The sequence below is a fragment of the Chionomys nivalis genome, chromosome X (genome assembly GCF_950005125.1).
Source record: "Chionomys nivalis chromosome X, mChiNiv1.1, whole genome shotgun sequence".
Lineage (NCBI taxonomy): Eukaryota > Metazoa > Chordata > Mammalia > Rodentia > Cricetidae > Chionomys > Chionomys nivalis.
This window is the reverse complement of record NC_080112.1, coordinates 17,261,647-17,287,218: the sequence shown is the minus strand read 5'-3', so window position 1 is coordinate 17,287,218 and position 25,572 is coordinate 17,261,647. Positions and strand designations below refer to the sequence as shown.

The 25,572-nt window shown below is 41.1% G+C and overlaps 1 protein-coding gene across 7 annotated transcripts in view; it reads right to left on the bottom strand.

Annotated features, from left to right (window-relative positions):
- Arhgef6 (Rac/Cdc42 guanine nucleotide exchange factor 6) overlaps positions 1-25,572 on the bottom strand; it is a 119,054-nt gene that overhangs the window by 12,428 nt on the left and 81,054 nt on the right. For 5 of the 7 annotated variants that reach the window (XM_057759278.1, XM_057759279.1, XM_057759283.1 and 2 more), the window contains 7 exons: positions 11,054-11,192; positions 8,002-8,061; positions 5,851-5,997; positions 3,222-3,308; positions 2,383-2,461; positions 1,290-1,435; positions 86-211 (listed from right to left, as the gene is read on the bottom strand). In XM_057759278.1, coding sequence (XP_057615261.1) covers positions 86-211; positions 1,290-1,435; positions 2,383-2,461; positions 3,222-3,308; positions 5,851-5,997; positions 8,002-8,061; positions 11,054-11,192 — 784 coding nt within the window. The remainder of the gene's footprint in view (positions 1-85; positions 212-1,289; positions 1,436-2,382; positions 2,462-3,221; positions 3,309-5,850; positions 5,998-8,001; positions 8,062-11,053; positions 11,193-25,572) is intronic. The other 2 variants (XM_057759281.1, XM_057759282.1) reach the window with 1 other exon arrangement.

Sequence of the window (25,572 nt, the reverse complement as noted above, 5' to 3'; positions counted from 1 at the left end):
TCTAGAATATTCTCTCTGAACTATTTGCGATAAGCTCTAAAATTAGCTTGTCAGAAGCATTTTATATCATATGTAGCAAAATTACCTCTTTATAACCTAGTGCTGCTGATGGTCTAAGTGGAGGTGCAGGTCGTAGGCAACTTAAACTCCACGGTTTTATAATTTGAGGAGGCTCCAAGGGTCCTCGGGGCTGTCCAGTAGAGCTAAAAGACTGGGAAAATGTCTCATGAGATGCTGGCAATCTGCCATCTGAACCCGACCTGGTACCACGCAGTGAGAGAATGGCAATAGCTCCATTGGATCAGCAAAGCCCGACACAAAGGGGGAAGACGGAATAGTCAAATTGTCCAGTCGGAAAACTTAACAGTTTCTAAACAACATTAGAAATGGGCTTGACGTCCCATGATCCTGTCCTCTCTTTTCTGCAATTCCATTTACGGCAGAAATGTTTCCTCTATAAGGGAGGAAAGTGGGACAACAGAAACCATTCGAGTTTCAGTGATGTGTTTGGCACTCAATTAGATTCTTAAGTGGGCTCTTTCATCAGAGTAGACAACAACAGGCTCAGAGAAGCGAAGCGACTGGCTAGAAGATGGCAAAGACAAGATTTGAACCCAGACTTGATGCCAAAGCCTATGTTCCACCACCACAACACACAGCACTCAGAATAGGGATATTGGCATTACAAGGTGGAGCGTTAACAGACAACTGAGGAGAGCTTCCATTTAACCCAGCAAGTACAGTAAAATCTCATTAACTCCAACTCCACAGATTCTAGATTTCCGAGAACTCAGCTGTCAATGCTGAGTGTTTACCTTTCATGCAGGTTACTGAGCAGATGTGAAAGTGTGCGCGAGATTACATGAAGATTTTAGGCATTCAGAGAGGTGAACTACTTGCTTCGGCATGGCACGTGATTAAGGCGAGTTATGAAACAAATAAATCCTGTTTATCATTAAATCCTCTTAGAAGGTCCTCTGGTGGGAGACACTTGACTAGCGGTTAGCTGAGTACCTAAGACTGCTGCTGGCCAAAATCACACATATTTAACTGAAATACTTTGTTAATTTCAATGGGCCTCACAATGATAAGAAATCAGAATTAGTGAGGTTTAACTGTACTTCAAAATCTACAGAGACCACCCAAAGTCAAAGGGCATGCTCGCTGCTGAGTTTTAGAAGGCTTTAGCAGGCAATGTCCGACAAAACTTGAATAATAATCCCTAATACTTCAATAGTCCCACTACTTTGCTCATCCCAGTGCTTGACGAGTCCCAGGGAACTACTTACAGAATGCCCACTACAGGATGATGACGAGGTCTTAGACAATGAGCTGGAAGAGGCTGGTCCTCTGGTCAGTCTGTTCAGCTGCTCCAGCCATTCCTGGAAGTCCTGGCTATTGTTGCAATAGACCACAGTTCTCTCTATCATGTTACCTGGATCACCCAAGTATGAACATTTAGAAACCAAACACAAGGTTGTGTCTTACTCACAAGTGTACTTCAGTTGGGCATCTACTTTCAGAGTCTTCCTTTCTATGAAATAACCCTTTCAAACTTCAGTATTCGGAACAGAGGAGTTGTAAATATGGCAAATAAAAAAATTCATTTTTATTTCTAAAACCGTCCTGGATTTCTGCCACTTTACAGAATCTTAGACGCAGCATAAAACCTCACAACAAACACACTTGCAATCTAAAACCGGAAGTGCACTGACTGGCCATCTAGTCCATAGCCTAGACTACGACTATCACACTGGTTTTCCCAGTGTCCAAGATAGAACAACACGTAGCTGAAACCAGTTAAAAAATAATACCAAATTATAGGCTCCTCAGTGCTGAATACAGGGTTTGATAAGGTCTAGGGACATTAACACTGTCTTCCCCACTGTGACATCCACGTACAAGTAAATCACAGAGGCCTGGCAAAGGGAACAATAGCCTAAAATGTCAGAGAGAATTTGAATATTGGGTTTAATTTGTATAGAAAGTTTCATGGCTATTTGGAACACAACCACACCTTGCCAGCTTATTGGCTGATAAGATTGAAAACAAAAGTCCACCCTTTGGCTTCTTGGCCACCATGGACCACATGACAGAGAAGGAGAAGATCGGTCCATTTTGTTATTCTCCAGTTCTCACAAGTAGCTTTGATACAAGAAAAGATGGAAAGTAATGGCAAAGCCGAGGCTATGAAATGACAAGAAGCTTCATTGTTTCCTTAGTCTACTCTAGTTGTCCTGGGGAGTGGAAAGGGTTTGCCATATCCCTGTCAAACCTGATTAGGGGCTATACAGGAGAAAAGAATAGCATTTATTTGTTTAAACTCCACTTGCTTCCAAAAAGGATCTGAAGTAGCTACATGAAAAGGAGAAAATGACATACCTGTGATTTCAAATATGCAGTCATTCCCTTCAATTTCATCTACTCTATTCACCACCATCCCTGCTACCGGTATTTTTCCCTAGCAGAAGAAAGAATATTCTTATTAATTCTGTGACTGTACATATTTCTCTCATACTTTTGATCTTCCCAGAAACCACATGGCTAGACATATTTCACTAGTCTGACAATAGAAAATGCTGCCCTAGTCTAGATTTCAATTAGAAAAGAAAGCAAGGGAGAAGTATGTGTTTGGCTAATACACCCTAAATCCTAAGCTCACGATTTCAAACAGTTTGCTTTCGACCATATTTTTATATGAACTGAAAAGCAAAGGCCCACATGTTATGAAAGGGAGTAATGGCCAGGACCATATATAACAGAGAATCACAGCATAATGGTCTACATTTTGGGAACAGCCTGAGGGAGGTTTCATCCCCTAAGGCATTTAAGGACCAGCTTCTTACAAGTCCAAATAATATAATATGTCTACAATATGACAATCACAGGATCAAGTCCCAGCTTTGTGGCATTCAGCAGTAACCATTTGGGTCTGTAAACGGTTGTTACTAATTTATCCAATCACAGATTTAGATTTCTATTTACACAACTGGAAACTTAGCTCATAGGCGGAGCAGCAGATAGCCGGGACAAGATTATGTGATGACAAAGGTCTTTGATCTCAAGGACATCTGTTGTCACAAGCAGCTTCATTATGGAAGGTTTCGAACATTTTCCCTTTGCCGGCTTGAGCTCCAAATGCCATGGTGCCTATATCACGTCTGAGGGGAAGCCTGTTTGCATCTGGCCTCTGCTCATTGCTTTCATTCGGAGCTACTCACCTGATAGATAAAGCCACTCATCCGAGGACTTGCAGACAACATTATCAAGACATTTGAAAACAGCATAAAATATCGCTCTTCTTTTTCCTGAAGTAGAATAAAAATCATGAACAGGAAATCATTGAACCGTTTTTGTTAGGACCTCCCGAAAGCACTGCTTCAAAACTCAGGCCTTACCAGAGATCCACAGACAAGCGCTAAGCTGAGCTCTAAGAGTCTTGCGGAAGAAAGGGAGGAGGGATTGTACCAGCCAGGGGAGTCAAGGTGGGGGAACCCACAGAGACATCTGACCTGAGCTCCTGGCAGCTCATGGATGCTGGACCAAAAGTCATGGAGCCTACACGGGACCGACCTAGGCTCTCTGCATGTGTGTGACAATCGTGTAGCTTGGTCTCTTAGGAAGGCTTCTAACAGTGAGAGCAGGACCTCTTCCTGGCACTTAGTTGGCTTTTGGTAGCCTGTTCCCCATGCTGGATTACCTGGCCCCGCCTCCATGTAAGGGAAGTAGCTCAGTCCCGCCTCAACTAGATGTGCCAGGCCTTGTGCAAGCCCATGGGAGGCCTGGCCCTCTCTGAATGGAGGTGGAGGAGGAGTGGATGGGAGCTGTGTATGGGGAGAGGAAGGGGACAGGAGAGAAGGAGGGAGGAGAAACTGGTTGGTGTGTAAAATAAATAAAAAAAAGTTATTGAAATAAAAAAATACAGGCCTTACATAGTCATTGACCTGAGCATTGGCAGTGGATTATAAAACAATAAAAAGATAAAACTCAAAAGTGCCAAAAAAGTATGTACGTTATTCCCGGAGTGTGTGAGGGTCAGAACCCACACAGATTCTGGAACAGTATGATTGTTAGTTCCGGACACAAAGTAACTCTGTCTCAAAGTTCCCTTAACTAAAATATAACTTTACTTCGAATAGTAGCTAAGTGAAGCTGCTTTCAGCAGATAATCCAAATCCAAGTTATTAGTGTGTCTTCTATCTTAAACTTTTGTCAATTCTTCCTGACAAGCATACTCGAAGTCCTTTCTAGGGCCAGTGGGCTGGTGCTATCACGACTCATCTGACAGCAGGTCTGGTGGATGGTTTGAAGACATGAGCTTAATTCCCAGGACCCATGTGGCAGAAGGAGAGAATCAACCCCTCCCAGTGTCTTCTGCCCGATGCACACATGTGCATACATGATAAACAAACCAACGGATAAACTGCTTATTAGTGAAAAGAAACTCTCTCTTCTAGCTCTTTTAAGATTATTATAATGCATTATTGTCAACTACAGGTTTTGATTGCACTAAATTAAACTTAACACATAGGGCCGCTCTGATCCCCTTAACAGAGTCAAAATTAATAGATACAAAAAGTCCATCTTGAGGCAGAGACAAGTGTAACTCTGTGAGTTTAAGGTCAGCCTGGTCTGCAGAGCTAGTTCTATGGCAACCAAGGCTACACAAAGAAAATCCTGTCTTTAACCCCCCCCCAAAAAACCCATTTGACGTAATTATTCTCACAGCTATCTCCTCAATCTCCTTCCCACTTGAATAGAGTGAACCTTTAGAACCTTTAGAACTGTTAGAACAACTCTCCCATCTTTCTCTTGCCTCATTTCCCCTCCACAGACATTGCGCTTCTTCAGCAGCCTTTCCTGTTTCACTAGTTCCTCCTCTTTTGCCTTTAACATATGTTCATCGCCGTCTTAAGGCCCCTGCTCACCCCATGTGGCTCTTCATTCATAATATCTCATTTCTTGACATTTTTATTGCCAAATTACTTGCTGCCCTCATTTTCTCTCCATTGATTCCTCGCTAACTGCACCCCCCCCCCAGCTTTCTCAAACTCATCAATAACTGCCTTCTAGCAAAATCCGACGGCTTCTTTTTGTCCTCATACTCCTTGACCTCTGAACCTTCCAGAACACTAAGCTTGCTGGCCACTTTCAATTACTCCTCCAGGAATTTCAGTGACACTACAATCCCCAGTTCTTTTCTATTCTCCTATTTGTATCCCTACAGAGTCCCACAATGCTCCCTGCTCCTTTCACCCAAGGATTTTATCCCAAAGATATGAATGACTAATAGTTACCCTCACTGCATTAATCTTCCCCAGGGAATCTGCATTTTTAATGAGATTGCTTACCAACCCACAGTAATGTATCTTTCAGAGAGTGTAGGAAGGTGTTTATGGAGAGGGGAGACAGTGCTAACATCCAATAAATCATACCAGGTGACAAGATATGTCTTTCCTACCCTGGCCTCTTCCTAAAAGAAATAATTCATCTTCAACCTCTGTGCTTCTCTTTGGATATGTACTTTCTAGAAAGGTACATTTGTCAGAGAGTCTAAAAATCTGTCCTGAATGTGGACCTCCCACCTACATTCCCATAGTGCATGAAAAGCTGCTCACAGGGCATCTCCATGCAGATAGATACCGAGGGTCTTGTGAAAGTCAGCAGGTCTAAATTGTGGCTGCCATCTTCTGCATCCCATAAGCCACCCTTCTTGGTTGATATTGCCATCTAAATGTGCCTCAAAGTTACCCTATGTTTTCTATTCCCTCTGCCTCTACCCCAGTTGCCCTTGACGGAAGAACAAATAAAGGAAAGGAAAGTACGAGAGAAGCAATGCCGAGGGCTGACCTCACAGGTTCCGTACTGCACCATCACTTGCGACATGAAGATCACATTCCCCAGGCTCTTAATATCGTCTCCTTCCCATGCCTGAATAGGTTCCGAAAGGATCTGCAATTCCAGTTGTTTTCTCTTTCTCAGGTCTTGGCACTGCCCCTACAGATGCAAAAGTGATTCTGGTAAGACAGATGGGGAAAGTTCCCAGACCCAAAGCAAGTTCAAAATAAGGTACGTTTTTTGACTCCTTGAAGCCCTTTATCCCTTACCCTGAATTCTATGACCATCCGTGCTCTTGCCAGACAAGCAAATACACTACACAGCTTTGAACCTCTCAATGCTATAGAGAGAAAGGAGAGCTTCTATTTTGCCAAGGAATCAAGATCGAGCGGTAAGAAGGGGCTTATTGCTCCCTCCCCGTGAAGAGTCTGGAGAGTTAAGGAGCAGAGTCCCATCAAGTAGAGTGAAGACAGCAACCAGTCCTTTGCTAGCATGGGCAAGTAGGGCTGTAATTACTACATAATTTATATGATCTATGCTCACTCTCTAACAAGGTATCAACTTGATGATAAGAAAAATGGAGAGAAAGTACTCTCGGAGTTTTAAAAACAGGGAATGGCAAGAAGAATTTTATTTATGTCACAGCATATCTGAGTTTATCATGAAACACATGCACTGTCCAGACTTTGTTTAGGGAGCAACAGTGCCTTGCAAAACACTAAGCTGATTTTTATTCCTAAAGGGATTGGGGGAAACAGATCCAAGTGGATTTCATGATGACTAAATTGGAAATTCAAATCAGGAAACTGTCTGCCAATACTATGTGGGACACGAAATATATGGAGGGATATAAAACCTGTTTCAGAAGAGTAAAGCTATCTTAGAGTAATTTAGCAGTACTCATTCCAAAACGAATAACTGAAGTCTAAGCAAATGGTTCATTATGCTATTTTGTCCACATGAATGTATAATACTTTTTGGAAAAAAAAATCTGTTGCATCATTTAACTAAGACTTTAAGGAATAAATACATTATACAGATTTTAGGCATATGTATTTGCAGTAAACATATGACCACGATCAAAGCAAGTTTTACAACACAAGAAGCACGTTTGCTTTTTGTTGTTAGGGGGGCGTATTTTAGTCTCCTTTGTTCAGACAGGGTTTCGTGCAACCCAGGCTGGCCTCAAACTCACTCTGTAACTGAGGCTCTGACTGTGAACTGGACCCTCTGGTCTTCTGTGTTCATGTACGAAGAATGTACCAAACAGATACAAGTTGCAACAAGTGCCGCGCCACCCATGAGCTTGAGTGAACTGTTCTACTGAGCTGAGCCATGTAAGACTGTAGGTATTTTTTACTTCTTTTGCCTGACAACAGGTGCAAATTTATCCCAAGGCCTCGCCTGATCTTCAGCTTTCCCTTGAAGCGCTGGCACCTCAGTTATTTACCTTTCAGAAGCAATAAAAGTGAAGTGCCAAGGAGGGCTATGCAGTCACCTTCTAGCAAGGATCAAAAGCTAAACATTGGTCCAAATCCCACAGAAGGCTTTAGAAATGTCAAATATATCTAAATTTAACACATTGCTCAAAATAAAGGTTTTTTTTTTCCCTTCTGAAATGGCATCAAAGGTTTTACATCAGTGGGTTCAAGGAGACAGGCTAACCTTGATTCTCAAGATGCAAGATGATAGCTACCTCGGGTAGCAATCTATACTAAGCAATTACATTTTAGTACATTGTGTTTTTTTCTTTTAGGAAGGATTCCTTTTTTCATATGCAAAGAACGAATTCACATATTTTGGCATAAACAGTGAAATCCAGTATTGATGCCAATCAGAGAATGACAAGTTATACATACCTAAGGTGAGCAATGGGGGTAAAGATAAAGAAAAAAAAGGAAACCCCCCACCTACACATCAATGCTTAATGTGGCCAAGCCTTTCAAATGTGATTGCTTTATACCCTCAGTCTGGCAGCCTTTCATAGGTAAGCATGATTTGCAGAGAACAAAACCAAATGTAACAATCACGGAACTACTGTCCTGAGAGCTTATTGGTTCCATCCAGAGGACCTCTGCTGAAAGAAAGAACTGTTACACACAGAACATTCTTTCAGCAACAAAGTATACAAATGGAGAATGACATTCTGAGAGTGTCACTTACCATGAGTGCTTTGAATGCTATGATTGCTTTCAGAATGTCTTGATGGTCCGGATGAGTGTCCTATCAAAGGAATACATTGAAAAACAATATCAGCATATGCACATATGTATGTAACAACGCTAATGAAAAAAGAGGCCACGAGTGAAAGAGAACTAGAAGGGGTATGCGGGAGGGTTTGGAGGGAGGAGGGAAAGAGGAAATGATGTAATTATATCATAATCTCAAAAATAAAAGAAGTAATTAAAAATAAATAATAAAAACAGAATTAGAGGAGGCTGGATGCTGCCCTGGATGAGGTGGGATGGGCATATGGCCACAAAAGGACAAAAAGGCAGAAGTGTGTATGCGTGCACGTGTGTGTGTGTGTGTGTGTGTGTGATGGAATTGTCTTATATCTTCACTATGGTGCTGATTGATTACATGAATCCACACCTGTATTAAAATTCATGAAACTATGAACCAAAAGAATTTTTATTTATTTTTATATTTTAAGATTATTTTATTTTTAATTATGTGTGCATATGAGGTAGAGAGAGAGAGAGAGAAAGAGAGAGAGAGAAAGAGAGAGAGAGAGAGAGTATACGCATGTGAGTGTAGGTGGTAGAGGAGGCCAGAGGCTTTGGATTCCTCTGGAGCTCACTGGAGTGACAGGCATTTGTGAGCTGGCTGACTTGGGTGCCGGGATCTGAACTAGGATTTACTCTTAACTGCTGAGCTATCTCTCCAGCCCCCGGAAAATTTCTTAATCGCCTAATTACTGGAAGTACTGAGATCCTAAATTCTGGTATTTTTTTTAATTCTTAACTTATCATATTATACAACTGACTATTTTGCATATAACCTTTGAGTTTACTATTATCTTTTCTTTTTAATTAACAAGAAAAATTATGAATATTTATTGTAGATAATGTTTTAATGTATTCATACACATATATACATACACCTTGTAGAGCAGCAGTGTTTAGCCAAGCACAATAGATTTTAAGATAGTTTATAATGCACCATATATTTAGTAACAGCATAATAGGTATCATTATTGAGGTAAGATTTCTCATTCCCATAACCAAGAAATAATGGGCTTCACAGTTTGTTTTGTGTGCTTTTATTTGGTTAGTTTTGTGGTTTTGTTTTGTTCTTTTTGGGTGTTGCTGTATTTTGTTTTCTAGGTTTGGGGGACTTGGGGAGTTGTTTTTTGGAAAAGAATTTAAAGTTGGATGGGGAGGAAAGGGGAGAAAACTTGAGGGAAGAAAAGAATGCAGTAAAACATATTTACATTTAAAAATTGTTTTAAAAATAATAATTAATATAGTCACTTGGAGGGACATCACTGATCCTATAGTGTACCTAATGTTGAAGAAGATGGATATGCCAGGCACTCTCACCTAGGGATGTATACACTTACCCCTGAACTCAGCGGAAGAAATGAGAAGGCCAGCTCATTTCTACCCAGCTCATCCAGTCTTGGGTAGAAAACAGGGTAGCAGAACTAGAGACCTGAATCCTGCCACAGGCAGGATTGTTCACAGAAAGTCAGTGTGCATCCTTCCAGGGTAAAACTTATCCTAACAAGTGATGAGAACCCTGGATGGCGCTGGCCTAGTGGTACACTCCTCTGACAGTGGCACTCCCGGAAGGAAGTCAAAGCAAATGTGACCAAATGGAGACTGGGCTAGAAACCAGTGAGGGAGGCGATAGGAGGAGCGTGTAGGCCTGGGAGTTCCTCCTCAGCTTAGCTGTGTTCCGGCTACAGCAGTGAGAAGTGACAGTTTCTGGATTTTTGTGATAAGGAGGGAGGGCAAACCTCAAAGGGCCTGGCGAACTGGCTTAGCATACGGAAAGGGTCAACAAAAGCCCCAGTTGAAATATCATTCTGGCAGTCCTTACCCACCAGCTCCCAACTCCCTCCAACTTTTGGGCACTTCAAATGCCCTGAGAAGGAGCTTTTCGCTCAGAGAGGGCGCTTTCAGTCTTTACAAAGGCTAACAAGCACCGCAGCATGGAACCGTTTTCTTTAAAGATAACCAACCCCTTTAAAACCTCAAACCCTTTCTCCAGACACAGGAAGAGCAACTAGGGTAAACACAGTCTTTCCCACCCACGCCTCCACACCCCATGCAAGATCAGGAAAGAAGAGCTCAAGGCAATGTGCCTGCTTTGAAAACTCACAATGGGATCTGGGTACTTAATTTTCAATGATCAGACCTCGTCACAATTCCTAATATTTAGAAAAGACTGTAGTTGCACAAATAACATTTAAGTTCATGAACAAAAATGTGAGCGGACTTTGCTGTAGACATACTGATGCCCAATAATACAGGAGTATGGGACCCGTTTATAAGGAATGCCAGGGTCAGAAAAGCAAATGTCTACAGTGTTCCTATCTGCAACAAACATATTTTTTATATTTCATTTTTTTGGTCGCTCTTTATGTTTTCTGATGTTGGTGTGCTTTTCCTATCTCAGTAATGCTAGTTAATGCACCAGAAAGATAGAGATTCGTAGGTCTGATTGCCACTGGCCCATCACCTACAACAGCAATTCTCAACTGTGGGCTGAGACTCCCGTAGGGTCACATGGCAGATAGCCTGCGTATCACATACTCATTTTACAATTCACAACAGTAGCAAAATTACAGTTATGAAGTAGCAATGGAATAATTTTGTGGTTGAGGCAACAGGAGGAACTGTACAAAGGGGCGCAGCATTAGGAAGGCTGGGAACCACTGCTCTACAGACAAGATGACAAAAGGAAGCCTAAGTCAATCGATGAGCATAGTCTTGAGGGAAGCAAACAGGGCTGAGACCTGGAAGAGATGAGTGAAAAGGCGGGGTACAATAACTGTGCAGCAGGAAAGAAGGGGGATCATCTTTTGTTGCATAAAGAGGAAAGTTAGGAGGTCTCTGGGGAAGACAGAAGATCAGATCAAGAAGCATTGGAAACCAAGATGTTTTCTGGATTTGTAACAAAGCTGCTTTGGAGGCAGAGCATTGCTTTGTGCAGTACACAGGACCCCAGTGGGCAGAGGACCTTGCTGAAGCTTGCTTTCCCTTACCTCCATATGTCGCTCCAGCTCTTGCAAGAGAGTAACATACTTCTCCAGTCGCATGAATGGCTTGCTGAGGCTTGTCGTTAAAATGAGGACACCTGGGCTGGCTGCACCTTGATTTTCCATGAATCGTTCTAGATCATCACTAGAGTTTGTTTTTTCAAAAAAAGAAAAAGGTACATACTTTCAATACTGCTGGACATCTGGTGTCAGCATTGACTTACTGTGTTAGTATACTTTGCACAATGAAACCGATCATTATCCATCCCTCCAGTGCCATTAGCTCTGTGCTCAGCACAGAGGAGATGGTGGTAGGCCACACTTGGGATTCTTTATTGAGCATCTACTGGGGAGCAGACTGTCCTGACACGGTGCTACAGCAATGAGCAAAATGTAAATTCCCCACCTTTAAGTAGGGTGTACCCAAGTGATCAGGTGAAGAGTCTATCAGATGACATCAATCTGAGGTTAACATAGAATGTTTTCTTGGTCACTTCAAACATTCTACTTGTTTGCTGGTCTGATGGCCAGATTGACCATTCAGTAAACCCTCCCTTTCGTGCTACTGAACCAAAAGCTATATTCAGGCAGCAGGGTGTTGCTGTGACTAACTACATAGTCATTTTGCCTAGGATTTTAATACAGTTCTGCAGGCTACCTGAACACTTCCAGAAGACAGCATATTGGTGGGAATCAAAGTATGTTTCATGAGCCGAGCCCTAAAAACCATGCATATCTCAGATGCTGCTTTCTCTGTGTTTCAGTGCCTTTCTAGATTGTTTCTATCAACAAAGTCTGGGACTGCAAGGCCATTTGATAGACACTTAAAAATATAGCGAACTAGGTGTGGTGGTCCTTGTAGTCCTAGCACTCAGGACATAGGAGAATCTCCATGAAATAAACTCAGACTGAGCTACAAGGTCATCATGAGCTATATAGTGACTTCTAGGACAGACTGAGATAAAGAATGAGATTCTGTATAAAAGAACAAGATGAAAGGAAGAAAAGGGAAGAGGAATATGGATGAAGAAAAAGAGAAAGGAAAAGAAGAAAAGAAAGACAGAGGGAGGGAGGAAGAGAAAGATGGAAGGAAGAGTGAGAGATGGGTGGGGGAAGAAAACGGAGAGAAAGAAAGGAATCTACTTCTGAGAATTTATTTAGAAACTTTTCCTCTCTTCCTTGACCATTTATCCCCCTTGGTCACCTGTACATATCCAGATTTCCTTGGGTGTTTTTATTCCTGTCTATTCCCAGTGCTACTGCCTAAGTCCAAGCCTTCCTCATACCCCACATCCCGTCTAGCACGGTTCAGTAGGTCGAGTGTTTCCCTGGCTTCCTGTCTCTCCCCACTCACCATCCTGCAAGAAGGTGCTTCAGCATCAAAGCTTTCCCACTCCAGAACATCCAAGTGTCTACAAGATAGTCTTCACTTTGAGACGGCTGCTGGCCTCACCAACCTTCTTTGTCACCCCAAACAAGAATTCTCTATTAAAACGTGGCCAAATTCCTTTTCTTGAACATACTTTGCGTAGTGGTCCCCAACTACAGTGTTACTACAGCTTGCGAAATGTGTTCAGAGAAACTCACCATCAGCAATTGAGTGCAAATGGGGTTGGAAATGGTGCTCTCTATTAAGAACGAACTCTCTGTCCTCAGGTTTCTGGATGCAGTTGAGGATGCAATTTCAGCAACCACAATAGCAGCCCTGGCCATGCAGTACCATGTGTGTGTCAGGGGCAACAGCCTGAGAGTGGCTGCCTTGGGGGCAGCTAGGTCACAACTCAACAATCGCATCAAATCATCAGTGTTATCCAGGTTATCCATTTCCCAGCCATGCTCTACAGGCAGCTGAGGGAAAGTACTGTACAGAACGTGAGCACTGAGTAACTCATCCGTAAAACATAAAAGCAGGAGCTGGAGAAAGACTTGGCAATTAATGGTATATACCTCTGCTCTTGCAGTGGACCAGAGCTGTCCCTAGCACCCACATCAGACAGCTCAACTGCCTATAATTCCAGCTTCAAGGGATTTGACACTCTCTCCTGGACCTTATGGGCACCTTCACTTTCATGCGCACATCCCATATAAACATGATTAAAAGTAAAAGAAATTTAAAAAAAAAACAGCGGACAGTGGTGGCGCACGCCTTTATCCCAGCACTCTGGAGGCAGAGACAGGCAGATCTCTGTGAGTTCGAGACCAGCCTGGTCTACAGAGTGAGTTCCAGGACAGGCTCCAAAGCTACAGAGAAACCTTGTCTAAAAAAAAAAAAAAAAAAAAAAAAAAAAAAAAAAAAAACCAGATAGTCGGGCAGTGGTGGTGCACACCTTTAAGCCAGGCACTCAGGAAGCAGAGGAGGGCGGATCTTTGTGAGTTCAAGGCCAGTCTGGTCAACAAGAGCTAGTTCCAAGACAGGCACCAAAGCTACACCTGTCTCAAAAAACTAAACAACAACAACAAAACAAAACAAAAACTAGATAAAACCTACGTCCTAATAAAACTGCTCAGATGAAGCTGATGGGATTTGTAAAGCTACCATTTTATATTAAGGATTTCAGTATAGGTGTTTCTCCCATTTTACAGTTGAGAAACCTGAGGCCCAGGAAGGCCGGCAGCTAGTGAGAGTGCTATGGGGAACTTAATACGCAGGTCTGAAGCCAAACCTTGTGTTTGTCCACACCACGACCCTGCCTCTCTACAGGATGGGATTTGGTCATCTTCAGGCAGAAGATGAATTATTACTACCTTTTCAAGACACACACCTGGCTAAAATCGTATCTTTCAAATTTCCTAGGACCCATTATTTGCAGCTTAATGGATAATCAACTGATGTTTAATTTTCAATCAAGAGATTAAAGAAATAAAAGTTATCACTTACAAAATATAATTAAGAAAGTGCATTTGAGCAGACATGTAATCTGAAGAAAATAGCTTTCCTAATTTCTTTTCAGTTTGGTAAATAAGCTTTGTGTTTTCTTTCTATGACTAAATGACTGCCAATCTTCCATATTCTGCTCTAATTGCAGTGAGAGTTGCAGCAATTAATAGCACAGGCTCGTGGACACTGTGCCAGTACTTTTCATGAAGCATTCTAATTCCTAGGCTTGATAAATATTATAAAGCAATTTAACTTTTTTTGCAAAATAACATGAGACACTGTCTTGGACTAAAACTGATTATTGGTGAGAAAAGAAAATGTCACTAACAAAATGAACCAAATTATTTTAGAGAAATACCGCCTGTCATGATAAATTAATTCTAAAAGACACACTTTACTTACACAAATAAATTTAATATGCGAATCAATATTATATGTATTATATATAAATAAAATTTACAAATGTATAATCATTATACCTAAATTCCCAAAACCCACAGAGGAAAGAAGAGCTAACTCTGAAAGCTGTCTTCTGACCTCTACACCTGGGCTGTTGTGTATCACACACACACACGCACATGCACACACACATACACACAGACATGCACACATACACGCATGCTCACACACACATGCAACTGAAATGTCAAAACCCTTTTCTGTGCAATCTCTACACAGACTTTGAACTTGAATGAACACAACACTAACATAGTACTACATCAATGACTCCTCCCCATCCTACCCCCTCCTCAAGAGCCTTTCTTTGGAACTGTGGTACCCTGGCATGAGGAATGGGAAGCTTTGACTTCTGGCCAGTGGAGAAGTCACAGGGGCACTGCTTACTTTGGGTTGAATGATCCCTATTTTCCTTTCTCCATTTTCCAGTCCCTTGTTTTATGCTTCTGTTTGTTTAGAAATAGAATCTTCCGTAGCTCATGTTAGCCTTCAATTCCTGATTTCCCTACCATTACTTCCCAAATATTGGGATTACAGGAACACACCACCACCATACCCGATTTGTCTGCTTTTTTGCCCCCACCACTTTTTGTGTGCGGCTTGCTAGTTAGTCCTGACTCCTCAAAGACACAAAGGAAACACGACTTAGGCTTAGAGTTGTTTCCTGTCTTCCGTGTCCATAGAGCAAACGGCTAGTTCTTTGGGGGGTTTTCTCAACATTATCATTGCTAGCAATCTAGTAAAGAGAGGACAAGGAAAAGTAACAAGGAGAAAAGTACACCGGGTGTCTGTGGTAGCCATGGCAATGGCAATGGAGATGCACTCCAGAGCTGTGTGAGCGCACACACTTCCTCTCTTGGTTCTCTCTTTTAACCCTCTCCCTCGTGGAGAGGACAGTCAGGTGCTATATAACAAAGCACGGGGAAGAAGTGGGTATTTCTGTAAGGGAGCAGTTATTCCCAAGAAGAGCCAGAAAGGTACCTTAGCAAGTCAGCAGGGGAGAGAGAGGGGAAATCCCAGAAGACTTCACCCAGTGGATCACAGAAAACCGAGGCAGCCGTTCAAATATATGTAAATAGGGGGGCCTAGCAAAGCTGGGGTCTGATTATGTATTCAAACTCAGGCAACACTCCGCCACATTTTAAACAGGGCATCTGTATGTAATCATCCAATTTGAAGGCTGAATGCGTTCTTGTGGTCAACAAGTGCATGTGAGCATTTCTGGTTAGATAGTGCCACCTACAGACCCAAAGGGAGAAGTTCACCTGAGCATGATAACTTGACAAGGCAAAGAGAAATACACTAATGTCCATATTTCAGTAGAAGCCTTTATCAGAGTAAGACTTTAATCAGAATCTTCTGTAAATTTCATTCAACTGTGCCTTGTATCTCATGTTGAGTTATCACTAGATGCATGCAAAATTGCAGAGATTGTATTCAAAGCACAAATATAATCTCATCCCATACATGTAAATAAGTCAGAAGATAGGCATTTAGCACCTCGAAGACCCTAGTGAGCCTTCTATCAGTTTATTATGTGTCATCAAAATCCCACAAAGCACCACTAATCAAAACCAAGCCAACAGAGTCTTAAAATTCTTAAAATCATAGAGAATCTTTAAAATAATCATGCAACACATTTGAAATCATAATGATTAAAGAAATTTGTAATGTTCCTTATAGGAGTCCCTAATAAGAAATGTAGATGTATAAAGCACATATGGTATCAAGTCCTTCATGCTATGTGCTGTGCACTTTGTGTACACTGTTTCATTTAATCATTAAGAAAGACAACTGATATTTACATGTTAGGTGACTCCTGTCCTGCAATGTGGTTTCTAATTGGAACAAGATAAAAGTGGTAAAAAAAATTAGGATCAGATCAGGCAAAGGCACATATAGAATTAAAAGGTGAATGGTGGGACAGAAGAGATAGCTCAGTGGTTGAGATTGCTTGTTACAGAATTGTGAGTCCCACAGTTCAGACCTCAGCATCCAGGTAACAAGCTGGGTGTCCAGAAAATGCCTGTAACCTAGTTCTGAGTGATCCAACATCCTTGTCTGGATTTCATGTTGTGAAGGTGCTCTCCCTTCTCCTCCCCTTTCTCTTTGACACACATAAATATATAAATACACACATACATAGATCAGGAAACAAAGAAAGTAGTGGCAAGTTCTACTTTCAGGATGGTGGCAGATGTTCATTGTCCTCACTCTCCAGCATACAGAAATAGGGAAAGATCAAAGCCCAGAGGCCAAAGATAGACAGGAAAAATTAAGAAAGGCTGGCTAGAAACAAGGCAAGCTAAGACTGGACATTCACATAAGCCTCCATTGGTGTGGGACAATTCTGCTTTCTGTCAATTATGTTTTAAATACATGCTGATTGGCCAGTAGCCAGGAAGGAAGTATAGGCGGGACAACCAGACAGGAAGTAGAGGTGGGGCAATGAGAACAGGAGTATTCTGGGAAGAAGGAAGCTCTTTCCCCAGTCCTACCCAGGCCACGGAAAAAGCAGGATGTGACCTGCCCTGCCGAAAAAGGTACTGAGCCATGTAGCTAACATAGATAAGAATAATTGCTTAATATAAGAGCTAATACGAAGCCTGAGCTAATGAGCCAATCCATTTATAACTTATGTAGACCTCTGTGTGATTTTCTTTGAGACATACCGGCTGTGGGAACTGGGCAGGACAGAAACCCCAACAAGCAGGCCCACATGTTAAACTCCGTGTGATTTATTTGGGAGCTAAATGGCGCCGCCCCCCCTCACCCCGCCAAAGACTAAACATCCAAAGAGTAAAAGATTTTTTTTTTTTTTTAAAAAAAGGCAGCAAGAGACAGACAACGCACCATGGACTGTAGAATCTGGATAATATTAAAAGCTGATTTTACAGAAGAGCCACAGGGGCCAAAGGGCAGTGGCCTGACAGACTCAAAATACTGAAAGAAATAAAATTGCCAAGCCAGACTTCCACAACCACCTAAACTACCATTGAAAACTTAAGCATTTTCACACACAAACTGAGCAACTCCCTCTCTAGGAAAGCTACCTTCCGAGAAATACTAAGCAAGGATATTCAGGCTGAAAGCAAATAAATGTATATATAAGTTTATATTCACATATAAAAGCAAAGAACAGAAGTAACCTCCATCACTTACGGAAGACAGAATAAATCTATGCATCCTGTGGTTGTTGCTCCCCTAACTAAAATAAAGTCAACTGCACATAGAAAAACCACATAAGAAACACATCTTCACTGAACCTGTGAGAAATGCTAAAGGAGATTCTTCAAGCTGAGAAAAACTTGAGTAAGTACTGAGCACAGGGAAGCAAAAAGAAAACTCATTAGTGAAAGTGAAGTACTCCATCACTCCGACAGCATAAAAGCAGAGGATCAGGAATTCAAGGGTATTCCTTACCACATGGTGAGTCCCAGAGTTCCATGTCAGTCTGAGCTCCATGAAAGCTTGTCTCAGAACAACAACAACAACAACAACACACACACACACACACACACACTCCTGGGCCAGTAAGATGACTCAGTGAGTAAGGGTACTTGGCATAAGGCCTGATGGGCCTGATGGTCCAAGTTTGATCCTTGGAACCTATATCATGAAGGAGAGACTCTAGCAAGTTGCTTTCTGACCTCCATACACTCTGTGGCACACTTGTCCCCTGCCTTCCCATTCACCCCCGCCACACAAATAAATGTGATTTTAAAAATGTGGAATGACAGGACCATTGCATTCATGAGTTAACAGCAGTTGTGGTTGCCTGAACAAGACCTGCACAGGATGGAGTCAGTCAGTACTCCAGCATGGATCGGGGAGGAGCTCCTAAGGCCCCACCCCAGGAGAGAGGCTATCAACAGTTAATGGCTTCTGGAGGAGAAACAGTTATATTTCCTCAAAAAAGTAGCCACTGGGATGTTGGCTATGGTCCAGTAAACAGCTCTATATCCTTGTGGATGCACATCATCCCTAATTAAACTCATTGGGTTATGAGAAATAAAAGACATGGAAGTGGGGTTAAGAAGTGTTCCAGAGGGAATGAAAGGGGAACAGGAAAGAATAGGGTGCGATATGACCAAAACACATTGTACAGCTGGGCATTATGGTGCACACCTTTAATACTAACTAGCACTTGTGAGGAAGAGCCAGGCAGATCTCTGTGAGTTCAATGCTACTCTGGTCTACATAGCAAATTCTAAGCCAGCTACACAATGAGACCATGTCTCAAAAAATAACTTGCCTATGTGTACAAAATCATCAAAGAATGAATAAAAATGCTGTTTAAAGTTTAAAAAAATTAAGAAGAAAATTTGTAAAAAAAATAATAAGACAGGGGTGCTGGAGAAGTGGTTCAGTCAGTCAAGCCTAGGGACCTGAATTTGGATCCCTAGCACCCATGTGTTGTAGACATCTACCATCCCAGGGCTTAGAGGTCAGAGACAAGAGGATACTGGGAGCTGCTGGCCAGATAGGCTAACTGTATAGCTGTGGGTGTGGGGAGCTGAGAAAAGCAAGGGAATGTCTTTTGCTTGACATGGGCATGACTGTGTCAAGTACCCAAAGCCTCCGACTAGGGCAATGGCAAAGCCTTCTGCTGGGGTGAAGCTCAGAGGAATGGAAAGTTTGTATATGGTCTGAGTGGGAAGGCTGATAGTGTGTGCAAGTTATGAATGACTGATCAGTATGTGTGTCAAAACTAGCAACTTCATCTTCCTCCTTCTGATGACTGCATCAGAGACTGCTTCTCTACAGATACCTCCTACAGAGACTAGCTAACTCCTCCCCACCCCCACCCCCTTCTGCCACTACTCTGAACTTTACTTAATAAACACGCTGAGGTTCTGAGTTGTTGCATAGTTGGTGCCACTATATCAGAGTGACACAGGTGGCAGAAGGCCCACCTTGATGTGGGAGTCCTCTCTGTGTGCTGTGATTAGCATTAATGAATAAAGAAACTGCCTGGCCTGTTGATAGGAAAAAGTTTCTGTGTGGTTATTTCGGGGCTGAGCTAGCCAGGCGCCTGGGACAAACAAGTGGGCCTTCCTCCAACACACCTGACCACAGTTTATCTGTACATGTATCTGTCCTTTTTTCATTCCCTTGTTGCCTGAATCAGGTCAATCCCTGAAGCCATATTAGTCTCAGCAAATGGTTGAGCTCCAGAATTAGAGCTTGTCTCAAAAATACGATGAAAAGTAACACACTTAACATTGACTTTTGAGCTTTGTGTGCATGTGTACACACCCGTGAACATGTCTGTACATATCACACACATATAGAGAGAGAAGGGGGAAAGGGAGAGGGAGGGAGGGAAGGAGGGAGAGAGAGAGAGAGAGAGAGAGAGAGAGAGAGAGAGAGAGAGAGAGAGAGAACAGGTTGTGTCCCAGTCTTTATCTGGTGGCATGATTTTTCCTTGCCATGCTCCTGCCATGGTGATATGAACCTCCCTGACTTTATCATCAAAGCCAAGAAAATGTCAGTGTCATGGCCATGAGCCATCCAGAACCATGGAGCTTTATAAAGTTGGCCAGATTCAGTATTTTGTTATGGAAAAGAAAACATGCAATTATACCTCCCAATTCCTTTTTGCTAAAGTACCCAACAGTTCTTCTCAGATACAACTTTCTTGTTGCACATAGCTAAACAAAGCTAATTTTTGTTTGATCACAGATAAATCCCTCAACTTGTATCCACTCAGTTCCTCCTCTGTCTCATTAAAACAGCTGTCACAGTGTTAAAATACCAAGACACGTGACCCAGTCCACAGACCCAGCTGAGCCCAACCTGTGAGTCATCCCATTTCAAGTGCCAAAACATGTGGCCACAGAAGCCTCTAAAATTATTCCTCCTCCTCAAGGAAACTATCCAAAAGAATTTAGCGGAAACTGGGTTTTGGATGTTTTTGAAAGATAGAGAAAGGGGGGCCTATTTAACACAATGATAGAAGGTTTGACAAAACTGTCACCTATAGTAATACAGAAAATGCTGAATGAATTGATGGATCTAATGATTTTCAGGCAAACCACACAAACTGTCAACTGGTTTCTCATTACTATATAACCTTCAAACAAAGAGAAGGTACTAAAAAGAATTTTCCTCACATTTTTTAGAAGAATTTTGAGGTGTTCTAAAGGAGGCAGGACTCCCTGGAATGAACATTCTTGGTCTCTCTAGAAATTAAATGAGAGCATGGCCCCTGGTGGGTTGAAGAGCATGGTCCCTGGTGGGTTGAAGAGCATGGTCCCTGGTGGGTTGATGGTACTGCAGTGGAAGTGAGGAATACGGGCAGCCCAGATGGGCCATTTGTTTTTAAAAAGGAGGATATGAAGTTGGGGTGGAGATGAAAGGTGGATCTGGGAGGAGTTAATGAAAAAAGGAACGGAGGGTGAATGTGACCAAAGTACACTGTATGCATATACGAAGGCCTTAAAGAATTAATGAAACTGGCATATAGATCAATGTATGTATGCATACAGGATTTTGTTTATTGTTTTTGACAATTTTCTACATGCATAGAATGTTTTGTGATCATATCCAACCCCTTTACCTTCTCTTACTCTCTTCGTGCTTCCCCAACTAGTTTTCCTCCTGCATTCCTATCTTCTATGTGTGATGCTCTGAGTTTATTGAGAATCACTTGCATGGGTAGAGGTCATTTGCTGGAGTATGAGCAACTTGCCAATGGCTATACCAGTGAAGAAAAGGACCCCCCTCCCTTGGTTATTTAACAGTTGGCAGGGATCACCAAATAGAAAAGGGCTTGGTATAAAAAAAGGTTTTGGTTAGAGTTTTTAATCTATGGAATAAATTCCCATTAAGGCATACAAGCCACAAAATTTGTAAGAGGTCTTTACTGGTCTTAGTACTTCTGACTCAGACTAAGTGGATCAAAGCTCTCACAAAATGAAGATGCTTGTACTTCCAAACAATAATGGCAGAAATCAGACTGAAAAAAAAAACTCATTGGCAAACATAGAATAAGTTTCACAGAAAAAGTAGAGTTAAAACAGCAAAATTAAAAAGAGTAAAAATAAAAGAGTAGATTAAAATAGTAAAATTAAAAGAGCAAGGCTTGAGCACAGAGCTATTGAGAACTGGCATCAGAAAGTAGTGCTAAGCCAGGATGAAATGACTACTGGAGAGTCCAGGTTCAACCCATGCTTATTCGGTCCCAGTCCAGCTGGCCTTGGAGAGCTCCCAATAGATCAGTTCCACTGTCACAGTGGGTGGGTGCACGCCTCGTGGTCCTGATTTCCTTGCTCACGTTCTCCCTCCTTCTGCTCCTCATTTGGACCTTAAGAGCTCAGACCGTTGCTCCAATTTGGGTCTCTGTCTCTCTCTCAATCCATCGCCAGATGAAAGTTCCTGTGCCATTCTCCTTGGCCTCTCATCAGCTCTCATTGTCCGCCACATTCAGAGAGTCCGGTTTTATCCCATGTTTTTTCAGTAGCAGTCCAGCTGGCCTTGGTGAGCTCCCAATAGATCGGCCCCACTGTCTCAGTGGTTGGGTGCACCCCTCATGGTCCTGACTTCCTTGTTCATGTTCTCTCTCCTTTTGCTGGACTCTCTGAACATGGCGGACAATGAAGGCTGATGAGAAGCCAAGGACAATGGCACTAGGTTTCGATCCTAATACATGAACTGGCTTTGTGGGAGCTTAGCCTGTTTGGATGCTCACCTTCCTGGACCTAGATAGAAGTGGGAGGACCTTGGTCTTCCTGTAGGGCAGGGAATTTGGACTGCTCTTCAGTATCGAGAGGGAGGGGGAATGGACTGGGGGGAGGAGAAGAGGAGTGGGGATAGGGGGAGGGGAGCGGGGGGAGTGGGCAATATGTGGGAGGAGGGGGAGGGAAATGGGAAACGGGGAGCAGTTGGAAATTTTAATTAAAAAAGAATAAAAAAAAAAAGAAATGACTACTGGAGCCAGCTAGCAGCTCTATGGAGAACTGCTACAGAACAGTGAAGGCTATATATTTCCCCCTTCCTCCTTCCTATGTCACTTAGTTGTTGGTTGGATGGTATTTTGTAATTATTTGTTAAATTTATTTTAAGTGACACATAAAAAGTATAAAAATGCACACACCAAACAAAAATAAATGCATAAATAAATAAAATCTTAATTGTGGACCAAACCAGTTGTGCAAAAGGATCACAAAATTCGGAACCTGTCTTGGCTTCAGAGTGAGCCAGTTTGAACAATTTAGTGAGATACTCTCTCAAAATAAAAAGTAAAAAAGAGGTCTGGGAATATAGGTTAGTAGTACAATGTTTGTGAATCATGCTTGAGGTTCTAGATTCAATCTTCAGTACCAAAAATGAGAAAAAAAATGACTATATAAATTCAAAATGCTCTAATATCATAATCATGCTATATAACACACCCATTTCTCTACCATGTAGACTAAAAACAAAACTTAAAAATTAATAATTAATTTATTGCTATATAGACAATAGAAAAACTATAAAATAAGGCATTAAAATTCAGATTATGTGGAAGAATGGAATACATGTATGGACCTTTTGTCAGTATATTTTCTGATTCTTTGGTGTTTCTATTTTCATGTTTATGATCATGTTGATTGTTATCATTTCAAAATATGTTCTCATCAAAATAGGTTTTTGTAACATTCAATGTAACCACAAAAATTCTCTATAGTAGACAAACAAAAAATAAGAAAGGAATCAAAACATACCAATAGAGTAAGTTACTTAACCACAAAGGAAGAGTATAAGACAGCGAGGCAAGAGGAAACTACAACTGAACTTGAAAACAAGTTATGAAGGACTGCAGTACAACCCTACTATTGACAATTACCCGCATGCAAATAGAATGGAATGGATTACTAAAAGGAAGACCCAGCTATGTTATATAGAAGAAACTCTATGACGTAAAGTTAAAAGTGAAGGGGGCTAGATGCTGTGGCTTGTATCTATAATCCCAACACTTAGGAAAAGAAGCCAGGAAGGTTGTTGTGAGTTTGAAGTCAGCCTTAGGTATAGAGTACAATTCTGCCACAAAGATGTTCGATACAAATTGAGTCCAGAAGAAAACAGGAATATTCACACCTCCATTACATATAATGTAATGTAGACTTTAAATCTGAGTCTGTAAGAAGACATAAAATAATGATGAAGGGATCAATTCAGTAAAACAATTCCAGTTCCTCAATATATAAAACATATGCAAGTAAATATGTAAAGCAAATATCAGAAAACCTGAAGAGACAAACTCCAGCACAATAACAGCTGGAGACTTTTGCACCCCTCCTTCAGGAGCAGTAGACATATGCAACAAAAGAACATTGGAATTAAATTGCATGCTAGACCAAATGGACCTCATAGACATGTACAAAACATCCCAGGCAACAGCTGCAGAATGTTTCTCCTCAGCAGCATACAGAACATTCTCCAAGATACATCAAACAGCCGGCTACAAAACAAACTAAACTATGCATTAAAACTACAAGTTTGCAACAAGAAAAACTTTGGAAACTACACAAATACACGTCAATTAGGCAACTTATTCGTGATCAAGGAAAGACTAAAAAATGATATTGAAACCTTTTTTGAAACAAATAAAAATAGAGATACAACATGCCAAAAATTCTGATATAGACAAAAAAAAACACACTAAAAAACAATTTTCATTTCTCTGTTGAGACAGCTGACATCATAGAAATACACAAAGGTCTTTGGAAATTATTATACAGTATCAAGATATACAGAAGAAATGGACAAATTTTCAATCATATACCTTACCAAGACTAAAACATGAAGAAATAGAACAACTGAACAGACCAATAAAGTAACGACATTGAATTGGGAATAAATCTTCCATTCAAGAAAAGTGTAGGACCAACTGGTTTCACTGATAAATTCTGCTTTTGCAAGGAGAACAAATGCCAGTCCTTTCTAAATTTTTCCAAAATATAAACGAGGTGGAAATTATTCAAAGTAGATTTTACAAGGCCAGCATTGCTCTTGTAAAACTACACCAGTATCCATGAATAACAAAGATGTAAAAACCCTCAACAGAATCTTGGAAACTCGACCCAACAGCACATTCAAAAGATTATTCACCATGATTAAGTGAAATTTGTCCTAGGGGTACAGGTAGGGCTCAGTATTCACCAATTAATAAACATAGTATAACCCATCAGTACAATGAAGGGCAAAAGCCATATGATTGCCTCATTAAATGCAGAAGAAAGCAATGAATAAAATTCAACTTGCATTCATAATAAAACTACTGGAACAAATTAGCTATAGATGCAAAGTACCTCATCATAAAAAAGGCTATATGTCTAACCAAACAACTAACATTATACTGACTAGGGAAACACTGGCTGAATTCTTATTTCTCTAAGATCTGAAACAAAACAAAGATGCTCGCTTACACCACTTTTAGTCAACGTTAGTACAAGAAGTCCTAGCCAAAGTAATCAGGAAGAACACAGAAAGGAAGCTCATCCAAACTAGAAAAGAGGGAAGCAGATTGTGTTTGCAAATGGCATGATAGGCACAGAAAACCTCAAGACTCTAACAAAAAATACTAGAACTAATAAACAAATTTAGTGAAGTTGCAATACAGATAATAAAATAGCATTGCTGGGCACCAATGCTGGATTATCTGAAAAAGAAACCAAGAAAGTAATCTCAACTATAGCTGTTATCAATAAATGAATTATCTAGGAATAAATCCAGAGGTGAAAGATACCTACAGTGAGTATCATGAAACACTGTTGAAAGAAAGTGAAGACAACACAAGAAACAGGAAGTCATTATTTATTATTAAAATGCATAGGGCTGATGAGATGTCTCAGTGGATAAAGGCTTTTGCTGTTCAGACTTGACAGCCTGAGTTTGATCCCAAGACCCCAGGGTAGGAAGAGAAAACCAACTTCCAAAAGTTGTCCTCTAACTGTCACATGTGCAGCATGGTATGGGTGTTCCTTTACTTATATTTACATAGCATACTAACACAACAATAATAATAAGTACTCTAATTATTTTATTTAACTATTATTAATTACTTACTAATAAGTAAATAAAGTACATATACTATGCAAAAAATTCAAATACATTACAATCTTATCAAAATCCCAGTGATAGTATTTATAGAATTAGAAAAATAATCTAAAATCTGGATAGAACAGCAACAAAAAGGAAAAGCCAC